At 37.3% G+C, this 20,927-nt stretch overlaps 1 protein-coding gene across 1 annotated transcript in view; it reads left to right on the top strand.

Annotated features, from left to right (window-relative positions):
* ANO2 (anoctamin 2) overlaps window positions 1-20,927 on the top strand; it is a 195,529-nt gene that overhangs the window by 44,599 nt on the left and 130,003 nt on the right. The window contains exons 5-10 of the mRNA XM_075051673.1: window positions 2,037-2,188; window positions 3,433-3,487; window positions 4,396-4,444; window positions 7,753-7,808; window positions 8,056-8,097; window positions 13,697-13,761. Coding sequence (XP_074907774.1) covers window positions 2,037-2,188; window positions 3,433-3,487; window positions 4,396-4,444; window positions 7,753-7,808; window positions 8,056-8,097; window positions 13,697-13,761 — 419 coding nt within the window. The remainder of the gene's footprint in view (window positions 1-2,036; window positions 2,189-3,432; window positions 3,488-4,395; window positions 4,445-7,752; window positions 7,809-8,055; window positions 8,098-13,696; window positions 13,762-20,927) is intronic.

The following is a 20,927-nucleotide window of genomic DNA, read 5'->3' as shown; positions in this document are numbered from 1 at the left end:
ATTGTACTGTCTCTGGAAGCAAGGTCAGACTTCGCAGGAAGACTACAGAGCTGTGGTTTGCATATTCAGGGAGCAAAGAGGAAAGGCCAAAGATCATCTGGAGTTGAAACTGGCCAGTGTTGTGTTAGACAATAAAAAGTCTTTTTAAAGTATGTTAATAGAAAGAGGAGGTCTAAGGAAGATATTGGACCAATACTTGTTGAAGATGGTCACCTGACAAATAGGGATGGAGAAAAAGCGGAGGCCTTCAATGCTTGTTTTTGTCTCAGTCTTTAATATTAATGATAGATCTTGGGCTGCCTGGTCCTCTGAGTTGGAGGACCACAACTGTGGGAACAGTTTGTGGACACTGAATTTGTAAGGGACTATCTGTATCAGCTGAAAGTTCCTAAGTCCATGGGGCCTTATGGAATTCATCTCGGAGTACTGAAGGAGTTAGCAGATGTTACAGCAGCACCCCTTTCAATCATCTGCCAAAGGTCTTGGGAGTCTGGGGAGGTCCCCACTGACTGGAAGTTAGTCAGTGTTATAATTTACAGGAAGGGTTAGAGGGAAGACCCAGGAAACTACAGACCTGTTAGTCTAACCTCAGTACCTGGAACAATTATAGAGAAGACCATACTGGGTGCTATTGAAAGGCATTTGAAGGGCAATGCAATCATCAGGCACAGTTAATATGGTTTCATGAAGGGAAAGTTCTGTCTAACTAATTTTATATCCTTCTATGATAAGGTTTCCTACCTAGTGGATGATGGAAAGGCGGTAGGTGTCATTTTTTTCTGAATTTCACTAAAGGTTTTGATTGTGCCCCTCTTAGTATCCTTCTGGACGAGTTGTCCAACTGTAAGATGAGCAGGTAGATGGTGCGCTGGGTGAACTGGTGGAACAGCAGGGCTCAAAGGGTTGGAGCGAGTGGGGCTGTGTTTGGCTGGTGACCAGTCACCAGCGGTGTTCCTCAGGGCTCGATTTTATGGCGAGTTTTGTTCAATATATTTATCAATGATCTGGATGTGGGAGTTGAATTCACCATTAGCAAGTTTGCTGGTGATACCAAACTGGGAGGTGCCGTTGACTCTCTGGAGGGACAAGAGGCCTTGCAGAGGGATCTGGATAGATTGGAGCATTGGGTTATGATTAATAGGATGAAATTCAACATGAACAAATGCTGGATTCTGCACCTGGGTTGGAGTAACGTTGGTCCCAAGTATAAATTGGGAGCGGGGTGCCTGGCGAGCAGCCCTGCAGAAAGGGGTCTGGGGTCTGGTCGGCAGCAGGTTCAGTGTGAGCCAGCGGTGTGTGCCCTGGCAGCCGAGAGGGCAAACCCCATCCTGGGGGGATCCGACACAGCCTGACCAGCCGGTCAAAAGAGGGGATGATCCCGCCGTGTTCAGCGTCGGTGCAGCCCCACCTGGAGTACTGTGCGCAGTTCTGGGCCCCACCATGTCAGAAGGTTGTCTGTGTTTCAGGAAAAAATACTTCATATCTCTGAGAAGCTCCCTAGAGCTTCACATCAATCTGAATCAACAAAAGCTAGGTCCTTGCTCTTAAAACTGCCGCATAGCCATAAACCTGGCATCCTTGATTCTAATGGCATGTGTTCATGTGCTGTTAGACCATACCAGCAAGTATTAGCTAGGAATAATTTATTCTGCCAGGGGCAGTATAATTGGCAGCAGGTAAAGGCCCTTCCTGCTTTGTCTGCTTCTTTTATTCCCAGTTATAAAGTCAAAATAATTACTCTGCCTTTCAGTCATCTCCCTGCAGGTCCGAGTTTAGTTAGTAAAGATGTTTCTTGTATTAACAATTCTGCACTGAGTTTTCTTCTGGAAGTAGCCTGTTAAGGACAAGAACTTTTTGGAATTGAAACCCTTACAGATTCACATTAGTGCTGTTTTATGGGAAAATATCTTCAGAGAAGGCACTTATTTTAATTACAGATTTAAACATACGTGTATAGCAAATTCTATCTTTTTTTTTTTTCAGTTTAGTGGATTTTTGGAAGTGACATGCTAATGTACAATATTTTATTTACTCAGATGTATGAAATCACAGAAGAAGGGGGAATACTCAAAAAGTTAAATGAAATATGGTGCAAAGTGACTGAACCTCTGCAACCCCAGGTGCCACAACAAGAAAACACCAACATGAAAAGCCTGTCCTACCCTTTTTCCAGAGAGAAAATATATTTGTGAGTACTTTAAATTGTGTTGAGCAATTTAGAAAGCTATAACTTATCTTTTTAAGTGTTGTCATTTTTTTCTACCAGTATTTCAATCAAAAATCAGAAATTCATTGAGTATTTCTGGAAATCCTGTGGAAATATCCAAGTTGTCACATTATTCCTGGATAGTATTTCCAAGTGATAAAAGCATATGTCTGCATACAACTAAATTTATTGAAGGCCAAGTAAATAGAACTAAAGTAAATGAACATGCATTGACACTGAGTTCAGTTTCAGTGGATTAACAGAAATCTAAGTTGCAGAGACTTTCTGTCAGTGTTCTACTTCCTTCTGCTGGATAAGGCACTGGCAGCAGTGCACCAAATAAAATATCTATGTTTTTAGCTTGAACTGTAAAAATCCTGATTCCTGATCATTTGGTTAAGGACATTACTGCCTGTTTTGAAAAAAGAAAGAACTAGTAGAGAACTGATAATATTTTTCCTTTTGATAGATTTATTATAGTACTTAAAACTTGCCTAATAATATGCGGATAAGGAATTCTTGACACCTGCCCTTTCACTCAGAATAATACTGGGCCCAGTTTGACATCAAACACTCCTTTTTTTCCTCATGGGTGTCTCCTTGTATTTATATCTGATAAATAAAATTCAGTAATAAATATAATGACCCACCATATCATTTATTGTCCTCTCTGACAATTTTAATTAATACTGAATACAAGTCAAATTGATTGAGGGGAATAAACTGGGAAGCTAATTTCACATATGATGTTTTTAAGGTTTAAGGGAATGCATAATTCCAGTGGAATGTTATTTGAAAGCAAGTGAAATGTTGACTGGTTAGTTGTCTGGGAAAGAGCAATGAACATCTGCATTAGGCTAGTTGAAACCTAATAACAACCTCAGAATGTTATAGAGCTGAGTGTATGTTATAAGGAAAAGATTAAAAGGTCATCTTGTGTAAACAATAGAGGGGCTCTCCTTACTCAAAAGGCATTTTATGTTAGTTAATATTTTTCCATTTTTATGCCCACCATCATTGCAATCCAGGTAGAACTCTGAATGACTAGGTCTTAAATAGCACAGTCTATTATGCTGTGCTATTTCATCTATATTTCCTTTAAACATCTGATTTTCTTACTTGCTATGGTTTCTAATGAATTCTGAATCAGAATCTTATATGTTGTCTTACTTATTACTACCATGTCTGAGAACATAACGGATTTTTTTTTTCTCTCAACATTTTAGGTATAACATTAAAGACAAAGACACCTTTTTTGACAATGCTACCCGCAGCCGAATAGTAAGTAAACAAAAGTAACATATCATAGACTTCTTGTGCTGAATGGGATTTGCTTTAATACTGAGTGTTGTTGACTACTTTGCTAATTTCATCAGTTCCCACAGTTCTCTGTCCCTGCAAAACACTAAGCAGTTATAAATAAGTAAGAAATACCCTTCTGGACCGCCCCAGTGGTCCAGGAGTAGGAGATACTATGTAGGGAAACACTGCTACTGTCTCCTCTCCGTTGTTCAAAGTTGTTATTAAGCCCTGCTTCCTAATATTTAATGAGATTTTATTCCATAAAAGGACCTCCTCTACAGTTCTATAGTAACTTCCCAGCTCCAGCAGTCTTTGGAGAGAAACCTTGTATCATGTTCCTGAGATCCTGCTAGGTCTCCAGCAGGCTGGTGAGGCAAGGTTTCTCTTCACATATGCAATGCCAACTCCTCCCTAATTTAATCTGTTTCCTGAGGAATAAAATGTTCATCCATACACACTTGGGTTTCATAGATAGAGCATACTTACTGATCACTTTATGTGCATCTTGAGGTTTTACTTTCAAACATGGAAGTGAAATGTTTTTTTACAAAGTTGGATTTTCTTGTGATTTTCTTTAGTATAAAATTCTCATTCTACCTGAAGTCCTTATATTTCATCTAGTTTTATAAGGATGTGACACAGCAGGATTTAGTGTACAAATGTTAGGGCAGATAATCTACTAGTAAGACTTACCATAGCATTGTTAAGTGTTAACTAGTGGCCTCAATCATGCATTTATATACGAGTGAAGTGTATGATGTAAATGTATGTGCAAATGAACTCTACAGAAGCATCTTATTTTAAAAAGTTTTGTTTTATTGCTAGCTCCATAATTAAAATAATGCTAAAAGATGATTTGTGTGTTGTATCACTGTTCTTTTCCACAGGTACGTGAAATTTTGAAGCGCACATCTACAAAGGCCAGAAACAGCATGGGTAAGAAGGAGGGAAGATAATTATATATGTTGTTTTGAAAGGAATTGCTTAAGTATCTTACAGAATATTTATTTTTCTAGCAGAACACAAAAGTATGCTGGCACATTTTCACAAAAAATAGATTGAAACAAATGCTTTGTCTGAGGATTAAAATCAGAATTGTGGTCCATGGTTTGGATAGGACATGGTAATGGAAGCTTGTTTTCCATTTCTACAGGTGTAGGATCTGGCATATAACTTGCATTTCTTGAGTTGTTATAAAACTGGATTTGATTATTATATGATCTGCTTTTGAAAATTCAGATGTCATCTACAATATGTTGTATTATTTCTCCCAGGAGTGGATTTTTCTTGCCATTTCAATAGAATAATATATCTTTCCAGATTATTTTTATCACTGCAGCTTTAAAAATTATGTCCATGAGCTACATAGTGAAAAATATGACTTAACAATGACTGTTTTGAAGATATTATGTGATACTTTTGGGGTAACTTTGAAATATTTGGAGCTTTTGTTTTCCTGAGGTTCAGAACATTTACAGATGTGCTTACTCTCTTTTCTCTACTCTTTTCTTTCATCCATTGTGATATGATGACACACATCTCCCTGGTGGCAAAGTAGTGCTCCTTGTCTGGCATGTTTTCTGGAAGTCTTTCTGTAAGCTTGTCCACTTATGTGCAGATCACAATGTCCTAGAATAATGTACTTGCAAAGAAAAGTGTGCTGTAGCAACAGATTCCTGCACAGTCTTGGTGTAACTTTATGCTGCAGTAATAGATTTCTTTGGTATAGCAGCTGGAGTGGAAAAACAGATTAATTTAGGTTCCCCTAAAATAGAGATACTTTTTTTTTCCAAATTATATAAAAAAAAAAACCCAAACAAAATACTTTCTCTTTTTCAACCAAAAATATTTGGCTTTGCCCAAGTACAAACATTTAAATTTATGATTATTACACTGTTTCCTTTAAAAAAAAGAAGAGATGTTTGAGAAAATGTTAGGCATTCTTAATTTCTAAAACATTATTCAGCTGGTGTGTGTTTTGTTCACTGTTTGCTCTGTGTTGTTCTATGTTTTGATCTGCTGAAAGGCTCTGGTGGGGCAGTAGAGAGGAATGCTACCTTATTTTGCTGGATTGCTCCACTGGCACCTAGGGAACCCTTCTGGTGACTGGGGAGCCAATGCTTTCCCTGGGAGCTGTGGAGCCTGTGCAAGTAGATATTCTAGAGTGCAGGATTTTAGAGACAAGGCACTGTAAGGTATATAAAACAAGAAGCTTGAAGTGCAGCAGGGACTTTAAGCCTGTTGACATAAAAGCCAGCCCCCAGAGCTGACACTTTCCCAAGGGATCCAGAGAGACTGCATAGAACCTGTTGAAACTTTTAAGATTTTTTTAAGTTGTTGGGCTGAGAGAAACTTGAAAGAAGCAACCAGTCCTACAAGGACACAGTAGGTAGGGAAAGAGCATTTTACCAATTTTTTTTTTTCCTCTTAAAGTTTTCTCTTTTAATAACTTGTTCTGTTTTATAGTGTAATAAAAACCATCATTAGAGATCAAAGCACTAGTAGTGATTTTTCAGGCTTTTTTTTTTTTACTCTAAGGGGAAAATACAGGCTGATCCACTTCAAGGTCAGGTCAGCTCAAGATCCCATTTGACATGAAGCAAATATTTTAACCCTCCTGTCCTTCCCGTCTTTCTGGCCCATAGCCAAAACATGTTTATGCATCGCCTTTCACCTAAATACACTAATTGTTTTGGTCTTCTGAGATCCTCCCTGAAAAGTCCTATGCTTCATATGATGCTAAGGTTTTCCCATTTCACTGGTCTTAAAACCACTCATCATGAGTGGTTTAAAAGATTTCTTTAAACATCCTTGGTTTATTCTGGTTTTGTTTTGTTTTTGTTTTTGTTTTAAGATTCCATTGCTTATTTTGCACAAGAGGTAGGACAGTGATGTTGGAAGTACTTGTAGCAGTCTTTGGTTTTTATAAACATATGCTTCATAATATAATAGGAGGAAAATAACATTTCAAACATATTTGCTTATTGATTTTTACATCTGTGTAAGGCTGAATCTGATTCCACTTCTATGACTTTATACAAGGAAGGCATATTTTCTTCTAGCATAACTCTGAACTGTTGTAAACTTTCCAAATATGGAATGCTTTCAGTAGAAGACTTGACATTATCCAAACATGAAGATTTCCCAATTCTATTAATGCATGTAGTGGTATGGGTATTTGTGTTTGTATCAAGGAAGGAATGTATTGGTAATGTCTATCTAGCATCTCTGACCAGAGGGTTTTTCCCAAACATTTCAGAATGATAGCTGTGTAATTTGACTATGGAATTTTTTAATCCCTAAAGACAAGCTAGCTGGTTACTTTTTACTGGGTGTTGAAAGCAAAGAGGTCTGGAGTAAACTAGTAATCTTAGCTTTAATTGTAATCTCATGGAACAACTGTTTTTGCCTGTGGAGACTGAAGACAGAATGGCTATACGAGTCGCAGGTCTTGAGGGCTGGTAGTGGTGTTGTGTACATCTATAGGTGCTGGGGATTCAGTTGCTAAAGCCCTTGTAGTATGTGATCACCGTGATAGTGCCATGTCCCTGTATCTTCCTGTACCTTTCACCAGGCTTTCTGTCTGCAATCTTTAGGACTCAGCAGTTTTTGTCCTGGTGCATCCAGCTTTCTGGCATAACTGTGAATTTGGTGAGCACAAACTGATTTAACTCCTGCAAACAAAGCAGCATCGTTTCAAACTGAGAAGGATGGCCATATCTATTGATATGAGGAAGGGTAGAAAACCCTTCCTTGGTAGGCATGAAGGGTAGAAAACCCTTGCTTCAGTTAAAACGAGACCTGATCTAGTATTAGTTGACAGAGAGTAAGAGTAAGGGTTTCTTCAATCACAAACTTCTGTGGAAGCGGTTTTTTTCCTTGTTTGGGTGTGTCAGTGGGGTTCCACGGTTCTGATCATCGTCAAGCTTGAAGAAGGACTTCCTCCTGCTTTCCTCCTCAGTCACATGCCTCTTTGCTATCAGGATGAGAAAGTGGTCAAAATAGTCTTTGTATCATACTAGTTCACTCAAGAAAAAGCACTATATGGAAGTAAGCCTTCCTGTGAAAACATGTTTTCCATAGCCAGGTACTTCTAGGTTGGTATATACTCATCTTGACATGATTTTGAATATTTTTAGTAATACAGCTCATTCCCTTTTGTAATGTCATGAAATAAAATCTGTAATAATTTTTTCTGTTTAGCTGTGCCTAGCTGTTGACCATCTTATTTTTTTTTCCTTTAGGTATTGGCACATTAATAGCAAATAATGTTTATGATGCAGCATACCCACTTCATGATGTATGTATATACTATTAAAAATGTAGTTCTCTGATGGTATCACTCAATAGTGCATAGACATTAATGTTTATTGCCTGTGACAATGAAAATATACTCTAAGCGTGTGATTCCAATATGAAAACTCTTACATAAGTACATTTCAAGTTGTGACCTAAAAGTAAAATCAAGAATGTAGGAACAGCTGAGCAATCATTTATTGAATTTTATCTGTTTTTACATCAGCTATTACATTACTTTCTTTCTCTAGGGTGAATATGAAGGCCAAAATGACGACATGAATGAAAGAAAGGTAAAATATGTTGCAAAATTAATTTTGTATTAGATTTGATGTGATAAATGTGAATTAATGTCCTAAATGCTATTGTAAAGCATTAGCCAGTGTTCAGTCAAGTAAATGCTCTTACAAATGCACATATTTTTGCATTACTTACTTTCCTGTATTTCTGCATATAAAAAATTTTTCACAAGACTTTTCTTAAAGACTTCGTATGAAGTATTTCAGTGAACTTAATTTGATATTTACATCTTGAAATGCTTCAAGTTTCCCTCCGCATGCATAGACAAGATTTTTCAACCTGTGAGGAAGCAAAAGTTGCTAAATAACTTATATGATTAGTTTTTTTCCGTAACCAAATGGTACTATAGAACAATGGTTACTAGAATACAACAAAGCTGTATTTTTTCATTTGATTGTGCATTCAATTAAATTATGTGCAATTTCCAAAAATCTGCTTCCAATTATTTTGTAAATAAAAAGTTTCTAGCTATCAAAAGACTTTTGAAAATATATCATCCACCAACTGTCTGCACAAGAGAAATGGGTGCATAATCAAAGACTTTGTGAATTCAGACTGGTTTTAATACTTATGCTTACTGTTAGAAATGAGCAAAACCTTTTAATTGCTGTAATTGGTTAAGATCCATTCCATATTGTTCTCTAATGTTTGCTTTTTTTTTTGTGATATACAAACAATAGGATAGGAAATGAAGAGGGAAATTTGTGGGGAGAGAAAGGGGGGGAGGCAAGAATGAAAAAAAAGAGAATGTTTGGATGCCTAAAATAGTTACTGTACTAGAAACTAAATTGCACACATACTTGGTGATTTGTAAATTATTTCATACATGTTTTTAACTCTGTGTTATTATATGTTGGTATGTACCATCTGTTGCTTGAAGGAGAGGTAAGAAAATGCCATTAATTTGGCAAAACACAGTGTAGTTCTCAAGAGTGTAATTGCCACAAATGATGATTATTTAAGCATTTGAAGTGAAGACTGAGTTCATAGGTCATACAAATAAATTTGATTTCTCCAGTGCTGGTTTAGAAAAAATTTTAAAATATAATCTTTGTAGTTTTTGGTAAATAGTGTTAACATTTAGCCACTAGATGTCTTCATGTGCCGTATACAATTTAATTTAGTAGATGAACCTTGGTAAGCAAAAGACACAAAGTTGGAAAACAAACTATAAAGACGCTTGTATATTTATGTCTGTTATTTCAAACTTTTTGTTCATGAAGAAATTGTCTACTCTGCCCTTGCAGAATTTTCTCTGAGTAAGTCGCAATAGTGATACAGTAACGGACTCTGAAAGTCAGCTACGTAGTTTACTGACTTACAAGGTTAGCAAAATCTTTAGAGAAGAAGGGTAAATGAACATTAGTCAATGGAGGAAGATTGGGTACTGTGGAATAGGGGGGAAGAGGGCCTAAAAGGACTAGTGTCTGGAAAAATATTCACCCTACTAGCTGTATTTTGTGCTGCCTTCTTTTTATTCTGCCTATTAGGCTCAGTTATGAAGTGTTAAGTATTAAAAACATAAAAGCTTCTTTCCAGAAATACTTCATTGATTATTCACATATGTCTCTGCTGCCTAGCCATTGAATCTGCTGTAGTATTTCTATGCATAACATCATCTGTTTTCTATCTGAATCTAATAGTCTCAGTGTTTAATTTCCTGAAAAGCCCTGATCAGGTTTAAAGGAAAGGGGGGCATTTTTGACATTTTTTTTTTTCTCTGCCCCTTTTTATTTTGTCCGTTTTAACTTATCTGTGTCTTCCATTTCAATTGTCTGTTGTATAAGCCCCCAAAATAATGAACTGAGCCTGTCTGGGACACTTACGCCAATAAGGCAGCACAAGTAATTAAGGTTTATGTACCAGTTCATAATATAAAAGGTTAATCCTTATTAGCCCTCTTCAGGACTTCCTTGGAGAAAATGCACAGTGAAACAACACTTTTGTCACATCCTATGAGAATTAGAAATCTGCAGTCAATGAAACCCACTCTTTTCCTAAGACTGTTGATTGGAGTAAAGGAATTTCCCTGTTTTGGTGTGATTTCTGCTCTAGAAAAAAAATCTTTTTAAGAAAGCTATTGCACAGCAGCATGGTATACTCGCCATGAATATAAACACTGACTTGGTCATCTTTAAGCTTCTAGCCCACCGGCAAATTGTAACCCTTCATTGCTAGCAGTATGTTTGACATTGAGAAATACAGGAAGGCTTTGTTACCTATCTGGGAAATACACTGCTATATACTACAACAACATCCCTAGAATATTAGAAGCAGATTGGAAAGTGTTATTATAAACTTATAGAAAATATTGCTTTTAAATGAAGCTGATAAAATACAATAAACTGCACTACAAAACTCTTCCTAGAATTCCTTTCAATTTAATAAATTTCATGAAAGGAAGCACATTCCAGCTTCCAGATTAAGCTTAATCTTGTAAAATCGCAGTGTTGAGACTGAGGTTTAATGTGGACAACACACGTGAATGGAAAACATTCATTCCACAAACTTACCTTCAGTGCTATGGCTTTTGGAAGCAGAATAACCAGTGTGATTCTGTAGTCTGACATAATGCATAGCAACCTGTTCCTCAATGGACTGCAATTTTAGAAAGACCTTTCTTTTTGCTCTTCAAATTCCATTCTGGAGCTATGTTCAAAACAGCTTTTAAGTAGTTTTAAGAATTTAATAGCTTTAACTTTCTTGTTTTGTATATTTCAGTGAATGCATCTATTAGTATCATTATTTACGGAAATAAATAAAATTGTAGGTAATGTTGCAGGGTAATGGCATGGGGTGATTTTGAATAGGTAACCATAAGTATTCATATGAAAATATCAATATGGCAGCTAGGGCAATCCTCTTCAACTCCTGTTGATGCCAAAGAAAATCAAACCCCTCATTTCTTTCCACAAGCACAAAGCATTTTGCAAGACTGTGCTCTGTAAGAGCAATATTCTAAAGCCAAGACTCCACACTCCTTGAATCTCATTGCCGAATTCCCAATTGCTTCAACAGTGTAGGGTTTACTCCCTGATCTATGAACAGAAAATACTTTATGCTGTATCTTTAATGAGTATGCAATAACATAGCTGTTCACTTAAATGGTTGCAAGCCAGTTACCATATTCTGAACAATAATACTTCATGGGGTGCGTGTTGCAGAATCCAGGTCTTAATCGCTCACTTGATATTAATTTAGTTCTTTCACATAGCATCTGCAGGAGGAGAGGCATTATAAACAGTAGAAAAATGTGATTGGAAAACCTCAAAATATGTCAAGATAAATCTGCAGTTACAGCATCTGAAATTTCCCCACACTTGGTTTAATTGTGCTGTTAACTTCATAAGATGGTGTAGCGTGCTGCTAGCTGTCAAAATGGGCCATCTGACAGATGCAACTGTTGACGACTGCAAAAACTATACGTACATTGTTACTAACATCCTCTCCAGCTCTTGCATACTTGCATAACTCCACTGTGCAATAATCTGTTATTTACTGGGAAAAAAGTGCCATGCTTAATGAGCATCTATTTTGCAGATAGAACTTAAGAGTTTACAATCTAGTCTGCAAATAAGCTGATGATTTCCACATATTACACATTTTGAAAAAAACCTATGCCTTACTGTTCTAAAATTACTGATTTTGACTATCTTTGGAGTTCCTTTTTTTCTGTTAAAGGAAAAAAAGTAAACAAATATTTAATTTAACTTCTCTGCAGAATATCCTCTGTATGTACCTGGTTGTGTATTCGTGTGCATGCGTTTCTCGGTTTGTGTCTTCCTCCCCAGCAGATTTAAAACTTATTGTCCAATCCTATCCAGATTTTACAGAAGAAGTCTCCAAGGTATTAACCCAGCAATTACGTTGCTTCACATTAACTACAATTTCCCTGAGAGAGGTGAGGGACAGTCAGTTAGTGCTCACAGCAAGGGAGGATCTGAAGTATGAGGTCATCTCTTGGAGCCAGTGGATGTTCCACACAGAAGCTCCTTCTCTAAGCACAGTTTTGTCACTAGTCCAGTTTTACTAGGAATGACGTGGTGCCTAATTTTAAAGGAGCTGATCTCACCTCTTACATGCTACTCTTTTTCTGGACCCCCTCCACTTCTTTTTTGAAGAGAGGGGCAAAAGGCTTGACACCTGTCTTTTTGGATGATACAGATTTATAATCTATAAATAGTGATGAGGTTAATTTAGTTTCATTTATCATCATATTCTAGTTATTTGTTTATTATTTTTTGATGCACTCCGTACTTCAAGAAATAGTTTTCAATGAGCATGTTGTCTTAAACTGTCTACAGTCCTTTCATAGCATGAAACTGTGAAAGGAACATGAACAACTCAGGTGGTTCCACAGAAAATGTGACTCTTTTGCATGGGACTGCCCTGATTTTTATTTTCCTCTGAAGATAAAATATGGTGAACAGCAATCTAACAAAAGATCATGCTGACATTTCCTCTGAGCTTCCTTTGGTCTTCACATCATTCTGGAAAGCTTCATTTATTAGTGTCCTTTCTGGATTATTAATAAATTCATACACAGTTATAAAATGTACGGCTATCAAATGAACTCTTTCACCAAATTGTAAATTGCATGGTAATTTCTATCCAGCAGCTGGCTTTTGTTTCACAACAGTGTGATGACTTTCACACCATAATTACCAGTTTCCTTTACAGCCTCTTGTAAAAGAGTGTCAGAGGTTTTTTTTTTTTCTTTTTGAAAGTTCAACAAAGTTGTGTCACATCACAGCAATATGAGAGGGAACGAGGAAGACTATGAGAGTCCCTTGCCTGTTGCAGTTGAGTGTATTGTCGTTAGTTTACCACAGGTCCAGAAATGTTTCCTTTTATCCCTGACTCTGTTCCTGCTGGATTCCTCCCATTGTAAGAAGTTTCTGCAGGATCTGTGCTTTCCGTTGAGCTGTCTGTAAGCCGTGGGTGAATTTGCATTTCCAACAGTAAACCCGTGAACTTTTGTGTCCATGTGCAGCATGGGGAGAGAAGGGGCTTTTATATGGGCTCTACTGGGACTAGTAGCTGCAGGAGCTGAGCAGGAGAGCAGACTAGTTGTGACACAACTATTACCTCTTGGTGTGTTTTCACATACCTGTTTACCAGTTTGGAACTCTTACCTCAGTTCACTTCACCTTGGACCTGGAAACACTGGTCAGTACTTATCTATGGTGTGATTCCAGACATTAAATAAATTACATCATAGGAGAATTTCACTCTGTAAGGATTATTTCTAGCATCTTTCCAAAGATTTTCATAAGACTACAGCATCTTTTATTTTTCCTTGTGAGCCTTTCTATTTAACATCACTATCTAATAAATGTGGTGGGGAGGGGGTAGTTGTGTGGAGAAAGACGTGTGTACACCATCCTCACATTGCTGGCTTGCTTGGAGTCTTCCATAACTGCCTGAAAAATGTACTTGGAAGTTTGGATTGAAGCATGGGAAACTGCTTTTTTTGGTACATATATTTTTAACTCTTAGAAGATGTTTGTAGAAACAGATGGAACCACTTGTTTCTAGTTAATTTTCTGTTGTGTTTTTTGTTTTTGTTTTTTTTATTTTTTTTTTATTTAGTTGCTGTATCGAGAATGGGCAAGATATGGAGTATTTTACAAGTTTCAGCCTATTGACCTCATAAGGTAATATGGACTTGGGTAAAACACTAAGGGACCTGGTTAGCTGATACAGATTAATTAAGTTCCTTCCAGTTACTTCAGCAAATGAAATCTTGGATTGATCAGAGCATTAAAAATAATGCTCTCACTGTTTTTCTGGAGCTCTGATGATAGTTTACTGTAGCAAAAAAACACTAAATAACAACATACCTTTGTTTTTGTATAGTGCTGGAATGTCATACTTCAGATTTAAAAAACCCAAACATTAATTGTTTCAAAAAAGAGGAATTCCCATTTACATTGATGAATTTTTATTGGAGAGTATGGTCACAAAATCTGGTGAATAATCAGAAGCTGGTGTTCACATCATGAATCAGTGTGAAAGTATTTGACAGTTTTGAAATTGATTTGATTTTTTTACTCCTGGTTTTACAAGTTTTATTCATCTGAGCACATCCATATGTGTTCCCAGTGTTTTTTGTATACTTTAAATTTTGATGTTACAAACATAGAAGAAGTTGGGCTTAAAATAAGACAAAACAAAACAACCATGCTTTTTAAGGAATTTTGACAATATCTCTACAAGAAAGCCAAACCAAACAAAAACATTTTTTGTTGTATGCTACAAATACTGAATAAAGAAAAGGAAATGTTTGTGAAAACTGCTGGCTTGAAATATTACGTAAGTTATATCTAGGAATAAATGAACTGTGATATTAACAAACAAACAATAAAAAAAAAATCTGTTTCTGGTTAATTTGTATACAAAAGAAAGATGACATTTGTTAGCGATAATCTTTTGAATAATCGAACTCCAACTAGGTTTTAATATACGATCCGCCCCTACATGCAAAAGCTGGTGTTAGTAATATGGATAATCAATAATCTTTGCAAAATGCATTTATTGTATTTTGAGTTAAAGTTGAAATACTGCATATAGTGTTTCAAAGACTTAACCACTAACTGTAACATGAGCAGAATTGCTCTTTATTGGGAGCGAGATGTTTCAAATTGGCAAATGGGAGGGAGACCATCAAATCTTACTGAGGTTCTGCAAAGCTTTGAAATTTCCTCTTTTTTGCCTTAATGTTTTTGTGCAGGATTTATGTATTTTTTGAATACAAGTTATTCCAGGCCAGGCTACTGTATGGAATAGGTAAACTCAGAACAAGATTACAACAGCTGGTATGTAGTTAGTAAATAGTACAAACGTTAAGTTAAACTGTGACTGGCAAGAGGAATTCTCAAGTTTTACCAGACCTGACAGCTCAGCTGAATTAAAAATAGAGGTACATCTGCTTACACTCCATCTTCATTTGTATTTTGCTGTCTCCATTATAATGTTTCATTACACTGATATGATTTCATAGAAATTTTGTGGTTTAACCTTCTGTGAGAAAGAAAAAAAAGGACCAGACATGTGCAATTGATTCTCTGTTCTCAGAGATGATTGTGCTTGCTTTTATCTTCCATACTTTGCTTGACTGCAAGTTTGACTGTTACCACTAAAATAAATGTGGTTTTTATTTTCTGGGTAATGCTAGAGCTTTAGAGTATATCTACCTGAAGAATTACCACCCTTTTCTTTCTGCAACTGAAGTAGGTTTTTGCACTTCTGTAACATGGGGGGGGATTTGAGCTCAGTCTCAATGTAGATACTTATTCCCTTGCAAACGTCAGCCGCACTTTGTGGATTTTGATAATTTACTGTGATCCTTCTTTCTTAGACTGATTAGGTTATACTCAACTTTTTTCTGGTTGTGGGAGCACTGGGTAACTTAACAGTTTTATACTCAGGCTTTGATGGACAGAAGAAGCAGCATTTATTTTGCTTTGTCCTCAAAGCCTGTTCTGACTGACTTTTTCAAATACATAATCTCTGTTGAAGTACGTTGCTTAAAAATATTTACATCCCCAAATTAATTAGACTTCTTAGTCTAATTTTTAATACAACTTGCAACAGTATAAATCTTTTTTAACTATTCCTGTTTCACATTTATTCAGTAAGAATGCAAATGAAACTCATTCTTTAACTGAAGTGCCTATGCTTGCAGACTAAGTATGGCACTGTAGAATTATTATAAATCATTCCTGGTGCCTCAGTACCTTGCTTCTGGCCATACAGTTCTTGCCAAGTGATTGTACACCAAAGTTAGGAACCACATATTTGTTATGCTCACTCTTGGCACAGACTGGGGCTTCTCTGAGGTCTCTTCTAAGGTCTGATATCCCAAGGGAATGCTAACTGCATAGTCAGTGTTAGAATATTTTCAAGATCTTAACAACGTAAAACCAAATAAAGGACCGTTACGATACTCACTGACACTTCCATTAACCCCTGTGTCTTAATCTGTAAAAGTATTCTGCTCTGCCTTTATGGACCTCTTTGGACTACAGAGAAAAGCTAATTTTTTTTGTAATTGAGGAAAGGCAGTTGTGAGTGAGGAGGGTTTCACCAAATGAGAACACAGTGGGCGTGACATATTTCTATTCTACAACAAAACAATTTCAGTTAAAAAGGGAATATATAGTGCAGATCATGCAGATAGTACAGTGTGAATTGAGGATTGATTTGTAAAATGTTTATAACACTCCATCTCTCAGTGCACATCCAGATACTAAATAACATTGCTTAAAACAAAGCCTGGCTAACGCATTGCTTTATTTTCAAAAGCACATGAATGTAAATATAGCCATATGAATTCAATTTTTGCCATTCATATGCATCTATTTTCAACTCAGATTAAAAGGATGATAAACACTTTTTGAGAGCGAAATTAAGAATTATTTGCTAACAGGTATCTAGGCTGGACATACTGAAAATGGTTTACCTCCTCTTTCAGTCATCCTTAGACTTGGAGGGCATGAGTGATATATTAACAAGTAGAGAATGAAAGTCACAGTTCTAGGACATGCAGGGCTCTAGAGATTTGTCTGTTATAATATACTTTTTCTCCTCATCCTAATTTAAGTATTCATTTCTACTAGAGAGGAGTTTCTCTAGTGTAGCTTTCTTGTAAGAATGCACTTATCAACAGTAGTTTCTCTCAATCCTTGTAATGTAATCTAACAGGTGCTAAAAAAACCATCTGTGGTTCAGTGATTTTTTTTCTATTTTGATGATGTTCTTTTCTCAAATGAAGATGAGTTCAAAGTCAGTTTTTAGCAATTTTTGCAGTTAATGTATTTGTTAGTTTCTTAAGGGGTAATACTACGTTGATCCAGAGACAGGGAGGACACTCCCTAGGAATTTATGAACCTGAGTGAAGAAAACAGGTTTTGTGATTTTTTTTTTAAATAAATGTTATAGTATGTTAATAAAGTTTTAACAATGTGACTCTAGAATTAATAGGTTGACCTTAGACCTACCCTCTGCTCAAAGCAGGGCTGGCTTGAAAGCCAGATCAAATTGCTGATGAGTTTTGGAATCTCTAAGGATGGAGATCACACAGCTTCTCTGGGCACCCTTTCCAGCACTGCACCACTCTCAGGGAATAAATTTTTCCTTCTGACCAGACCAAATTTTCCTTGGTACTACTTGCAGCCATTGTCTCTTTTCTTAGGGCAGTGCACCTCTAAAGAGTTATAGCAAATCAAGAAAACATACAGCAAGGAGAAGTATAGTAGAATTTATAATAAATTATATTTCTGGTTGAATACCACCTTTATCACTTAGGAGCTGTAAATGACAGAAGTGAGTATGCTAAGGTTACTGGTATCACAAAGAGATGGTTATCCTTATGAGACAAAAGCTTACTTAACTCCTGGAAAACTGGCAAGTTATCTTCTTAATGGACATCTTGAAGCACCTGCAGATGGGAACCTGCGCATGAACTGAAATTCAGATAGACGACCATCATCGTAGAAGGGAGGTCCCCTTTTGTTATCTTGTTATTAATATAAGAATACCTCGCCCTAGGGAAGTCAAGCAGAGCTAACTCATTTTTAACTGCGGTGGAGCTTATTTTAATATCAGTGCTTCTAAAAGGTCTCAGCTCATCAGCTCCTTCTAACCCATCTCATTTCTCATGTTTTTATTTCTATTGCCTATTGCTAGGAATTCACCTAACTTCTTAAAAACTAACAGGCTACATTATCTATAGCATAATGACTTTCAAAGCTCCAAGGGCCTGTATATGCTTATCTTGCTGTAAAGCCTAAAACTGGGAAGACATGGTCATTGTAAAGATTAAGACTATGTATACAATAACTCTTTTTGCAGGAGTAGGTGGAAAAGTGTGTTATCCAAAATATTATTTATAGTGTATAGCATGTAAATCAAAACTTGCCAGTTTCTGTTACTCAAACTGCCTGCCTAATATATTTCCTCCTTCCTATTTTTAGCTATGTTTTAATTTGGTATGGAAAATAGTTTCAACTTCTCGTGTAAGGAATTCTAGCCCTTCATTGCAGTGTGCCCATGTTGAACCTGCTCTTGAGCGAACAGTCACCAGTTCCCCTCTGTTCCTGCATTTGAATGCTGTCTTCCTAAAACACAGCAGCCTGTAACTTTCTCTTCCTGGCAGTTTTTAAAGCAATGACAGACCTATTATGTTCCAAAGTTTGATTGTCTCGGCTCTGGATACTGTTACCTTCACTTTTAGTGTCTTGGGGCCCGTGTAGTGCGGTGTTCAATGTAAGCAGTCAGGCCCCCAAAGTGTTATTACTGGTTTGCCTTTTTACCGTCTTTCATCAATATTTACCACAAAAAACAAAACTGGCTATATCTGCTTACTCTACTTAGGATAGGGTAGTTTTAAAGGAGCGATAAAATAAGAAAAGGGGAGTTCTGCTGAAATGGTGTTTTTATTGTCTTTAGAGATAAGCGTTTCTTCCTTGGCAAAAGTGTGGTTAAGATCAATTTCTGGTACACCATTCCCCTAACTGTGGCCATCTGTCCTGCTTAATACATTAGCAAATCACCACTGCTTTCACCACCGTGCTTTGTAGCCACATCTTCATCTCTTAAGAGAGAACATTTTTCTTCACATACTGTCTAGAACTCTAAGAACTTGAAAATAAAGGTCTGCGGTGCCCTCCCTAATTCCAGAGGTACACTCAAATGTTGTTCAGTCATTGTTCATACTAACTTTGGGGTTATTGATCCTCAAAGTGCAGATTCTCCTGTATGTTTTAATTCCTCTGCTTCCCTGTCACTCTTCTGTTATTATTGTGAATTAACCGAACCAAACATCTGATCTTTATTTTTTTATGCAGTGTAACCACTTTGGCAGAAAACAACCTTGTAATATGTGGTACCTCACAGGGCTTGAACAACGCTCTCTAATGCTTGCTTCAGAGCTAAGCCTAATCAGTCCAGACTAATATTTTGGGAGAGACATATACCCAGCGCCCCACTCTGTGGTGGGCTGGCTGACCCAGCAGGTCAGTCTTACACTCCCCAGAGTCACAACAAATACCTATATATTTTCTGACAGCCAGGTTTCAAAGCAGGAGACGGGGATGTCCATATACAGCCAGCAGACTGAGAGCATTGAGCTCCCTTCACACTCTCCTTCTGCAAGGCTTACAAGACTATCACCAGCTTCCATAACGCTGCGGAGACAAAAGAAAACTCCACCATGGTAGGTGTGCAGGGCAATATCTGGTTCCTAATGCCTGGAGAATAGTTATGTTACACACTTTTCTCTCTGCTGAAGCAACTGCTAGGTCAGGTGGTTTATTCACTATGTTCTGAGTAAGACATCACTTACGGTGTCGGGTCTGTACACTATTACAATGAGGACCTTTTCACTACCTGACTGTTTGATTCCTTCTTTAACAGAAATGCCTTTTCGGTGGAAACCAGGTATGTTTCAGGCTTACCCATTGATTCTTTTCTTTTCTAGCCTCTTTTCTTCACTGTGCCAGTGGGGGTCTTCTCATTTTTGGGGGTTTCCTTTCCCTTTGAGAGAGGATGGAGCTTGCTTTCTTTTTGGATATTAGTGATAAGTATGTTTAGAGTGTTGTGCTTTCCCCCTTAGTCTGGTGAATTACTGTAGCATTCTTCTGAGATGACACTGATTCATAGGATCCTGGAAAGGATCCCCTTATGCCAGGTGGATAAAGATAGTAAAAACCAGTTCTTCTTGGTAAATAACTAAATGACTCTGTTCCCATACAGAAATATGGGAACACTATGCAATTCTTCCCTGACTGTCTTTAGTGGGCATATCTTCAACATTCACAAAGATGCTGAGGCTAAATCCAAGGAATTCTTTATTAGGAAAAAGAGAAAACAGCTTTAAGCCTGGGAAAGTGCAGTAATCGAACAAACATAGCATTAAATAGAAAAATGCCCATGAGCTCTACCAGTAACTTTGGCAGTAGTCCATCTAGCTCCTTTCCAAACCTCTGCTGAGAACGTGCCCGAGGCAATAATCTGAGCATATCTTCTTCCTATAACTGTGTTGCACTTCGAATCCAACATCTTTTTATAGTTCCAAGGAACTCTACAACAAATATTTGTTCCCAACGTGGAGTACGTTCAACTTACAGTTCATCATCATTAGGTACACAAGGTATGGTAGGAAGTGCTGTGCCAGTATTCACTAAGCCTTGAGGATGTTCTTTGTGCGAGTTTTTACAGCAGAGACCTTCCTGGACTGGGCCAGAAGCAGGTGGGACCCTGGAGCGGAGTCCTAGCTGTTGAGAAAGGAATGCTTTCTCCATCGTTATAATTCTTTCCCTTTTCCAGTGTCTGTGTGATCTCGTTACCCCTCACAACCCCAGTTTATTTATGAATGGACTTTTGTATCATGATACGTCCATTAAATGGATTGCGTATTAGATGCTTGATGCTGGGACAGCACTTTTCATCCGCAGTTGTAGGGAGTTTCCCCTCCACCCCTGGAACTTCTTGTTACAGGGCTTACATGAGTGCTCGCCTGTGTTTATTGCAAAGCAGAGGGGTTTTGCTCATGGTGCATAAATCACTGAAGAATTTGTATTGAATTATTCTGCTGGATGCAGGCCTGTGACTCGAGTGAGATGATTTACTTACAGCTCTGCATTTCATAGACTTTGCCAGTCCTGTAGGAAGTGGTTCTCTGTCTGTTTTGGCAAGAGCTTGGTCTTATTTATTGGTGCTTGTATGAGAGATGGAATTTTAAACTAGTAGGCTTGTATTGCAGTGGTGAGGAAAAACAGATCCCTGCTTTCTGATAAACAAAATTCCCATGCTTCAGGTC

The sequence above is a fragment of the Buteo buteo genome, chromosome 19 (assembly GCF_964188355.1).
Source record: "Buteo buteo chromosome 19, bButBut1.hap1.1, whole genome shotgun sequence".
In the NCBI taxonomy this organism is placed as follows: domain Eukaryota; kingdom Metazoa; phylum Chordata; class Aves; order Accipitriformes; family Accipitridae; genus Buteo; species Buteo buteo.
Note: the sequence above shows the minus strand (reverse complement) of the source record. Positions and strands in the feature narration are given on the sequence as shown.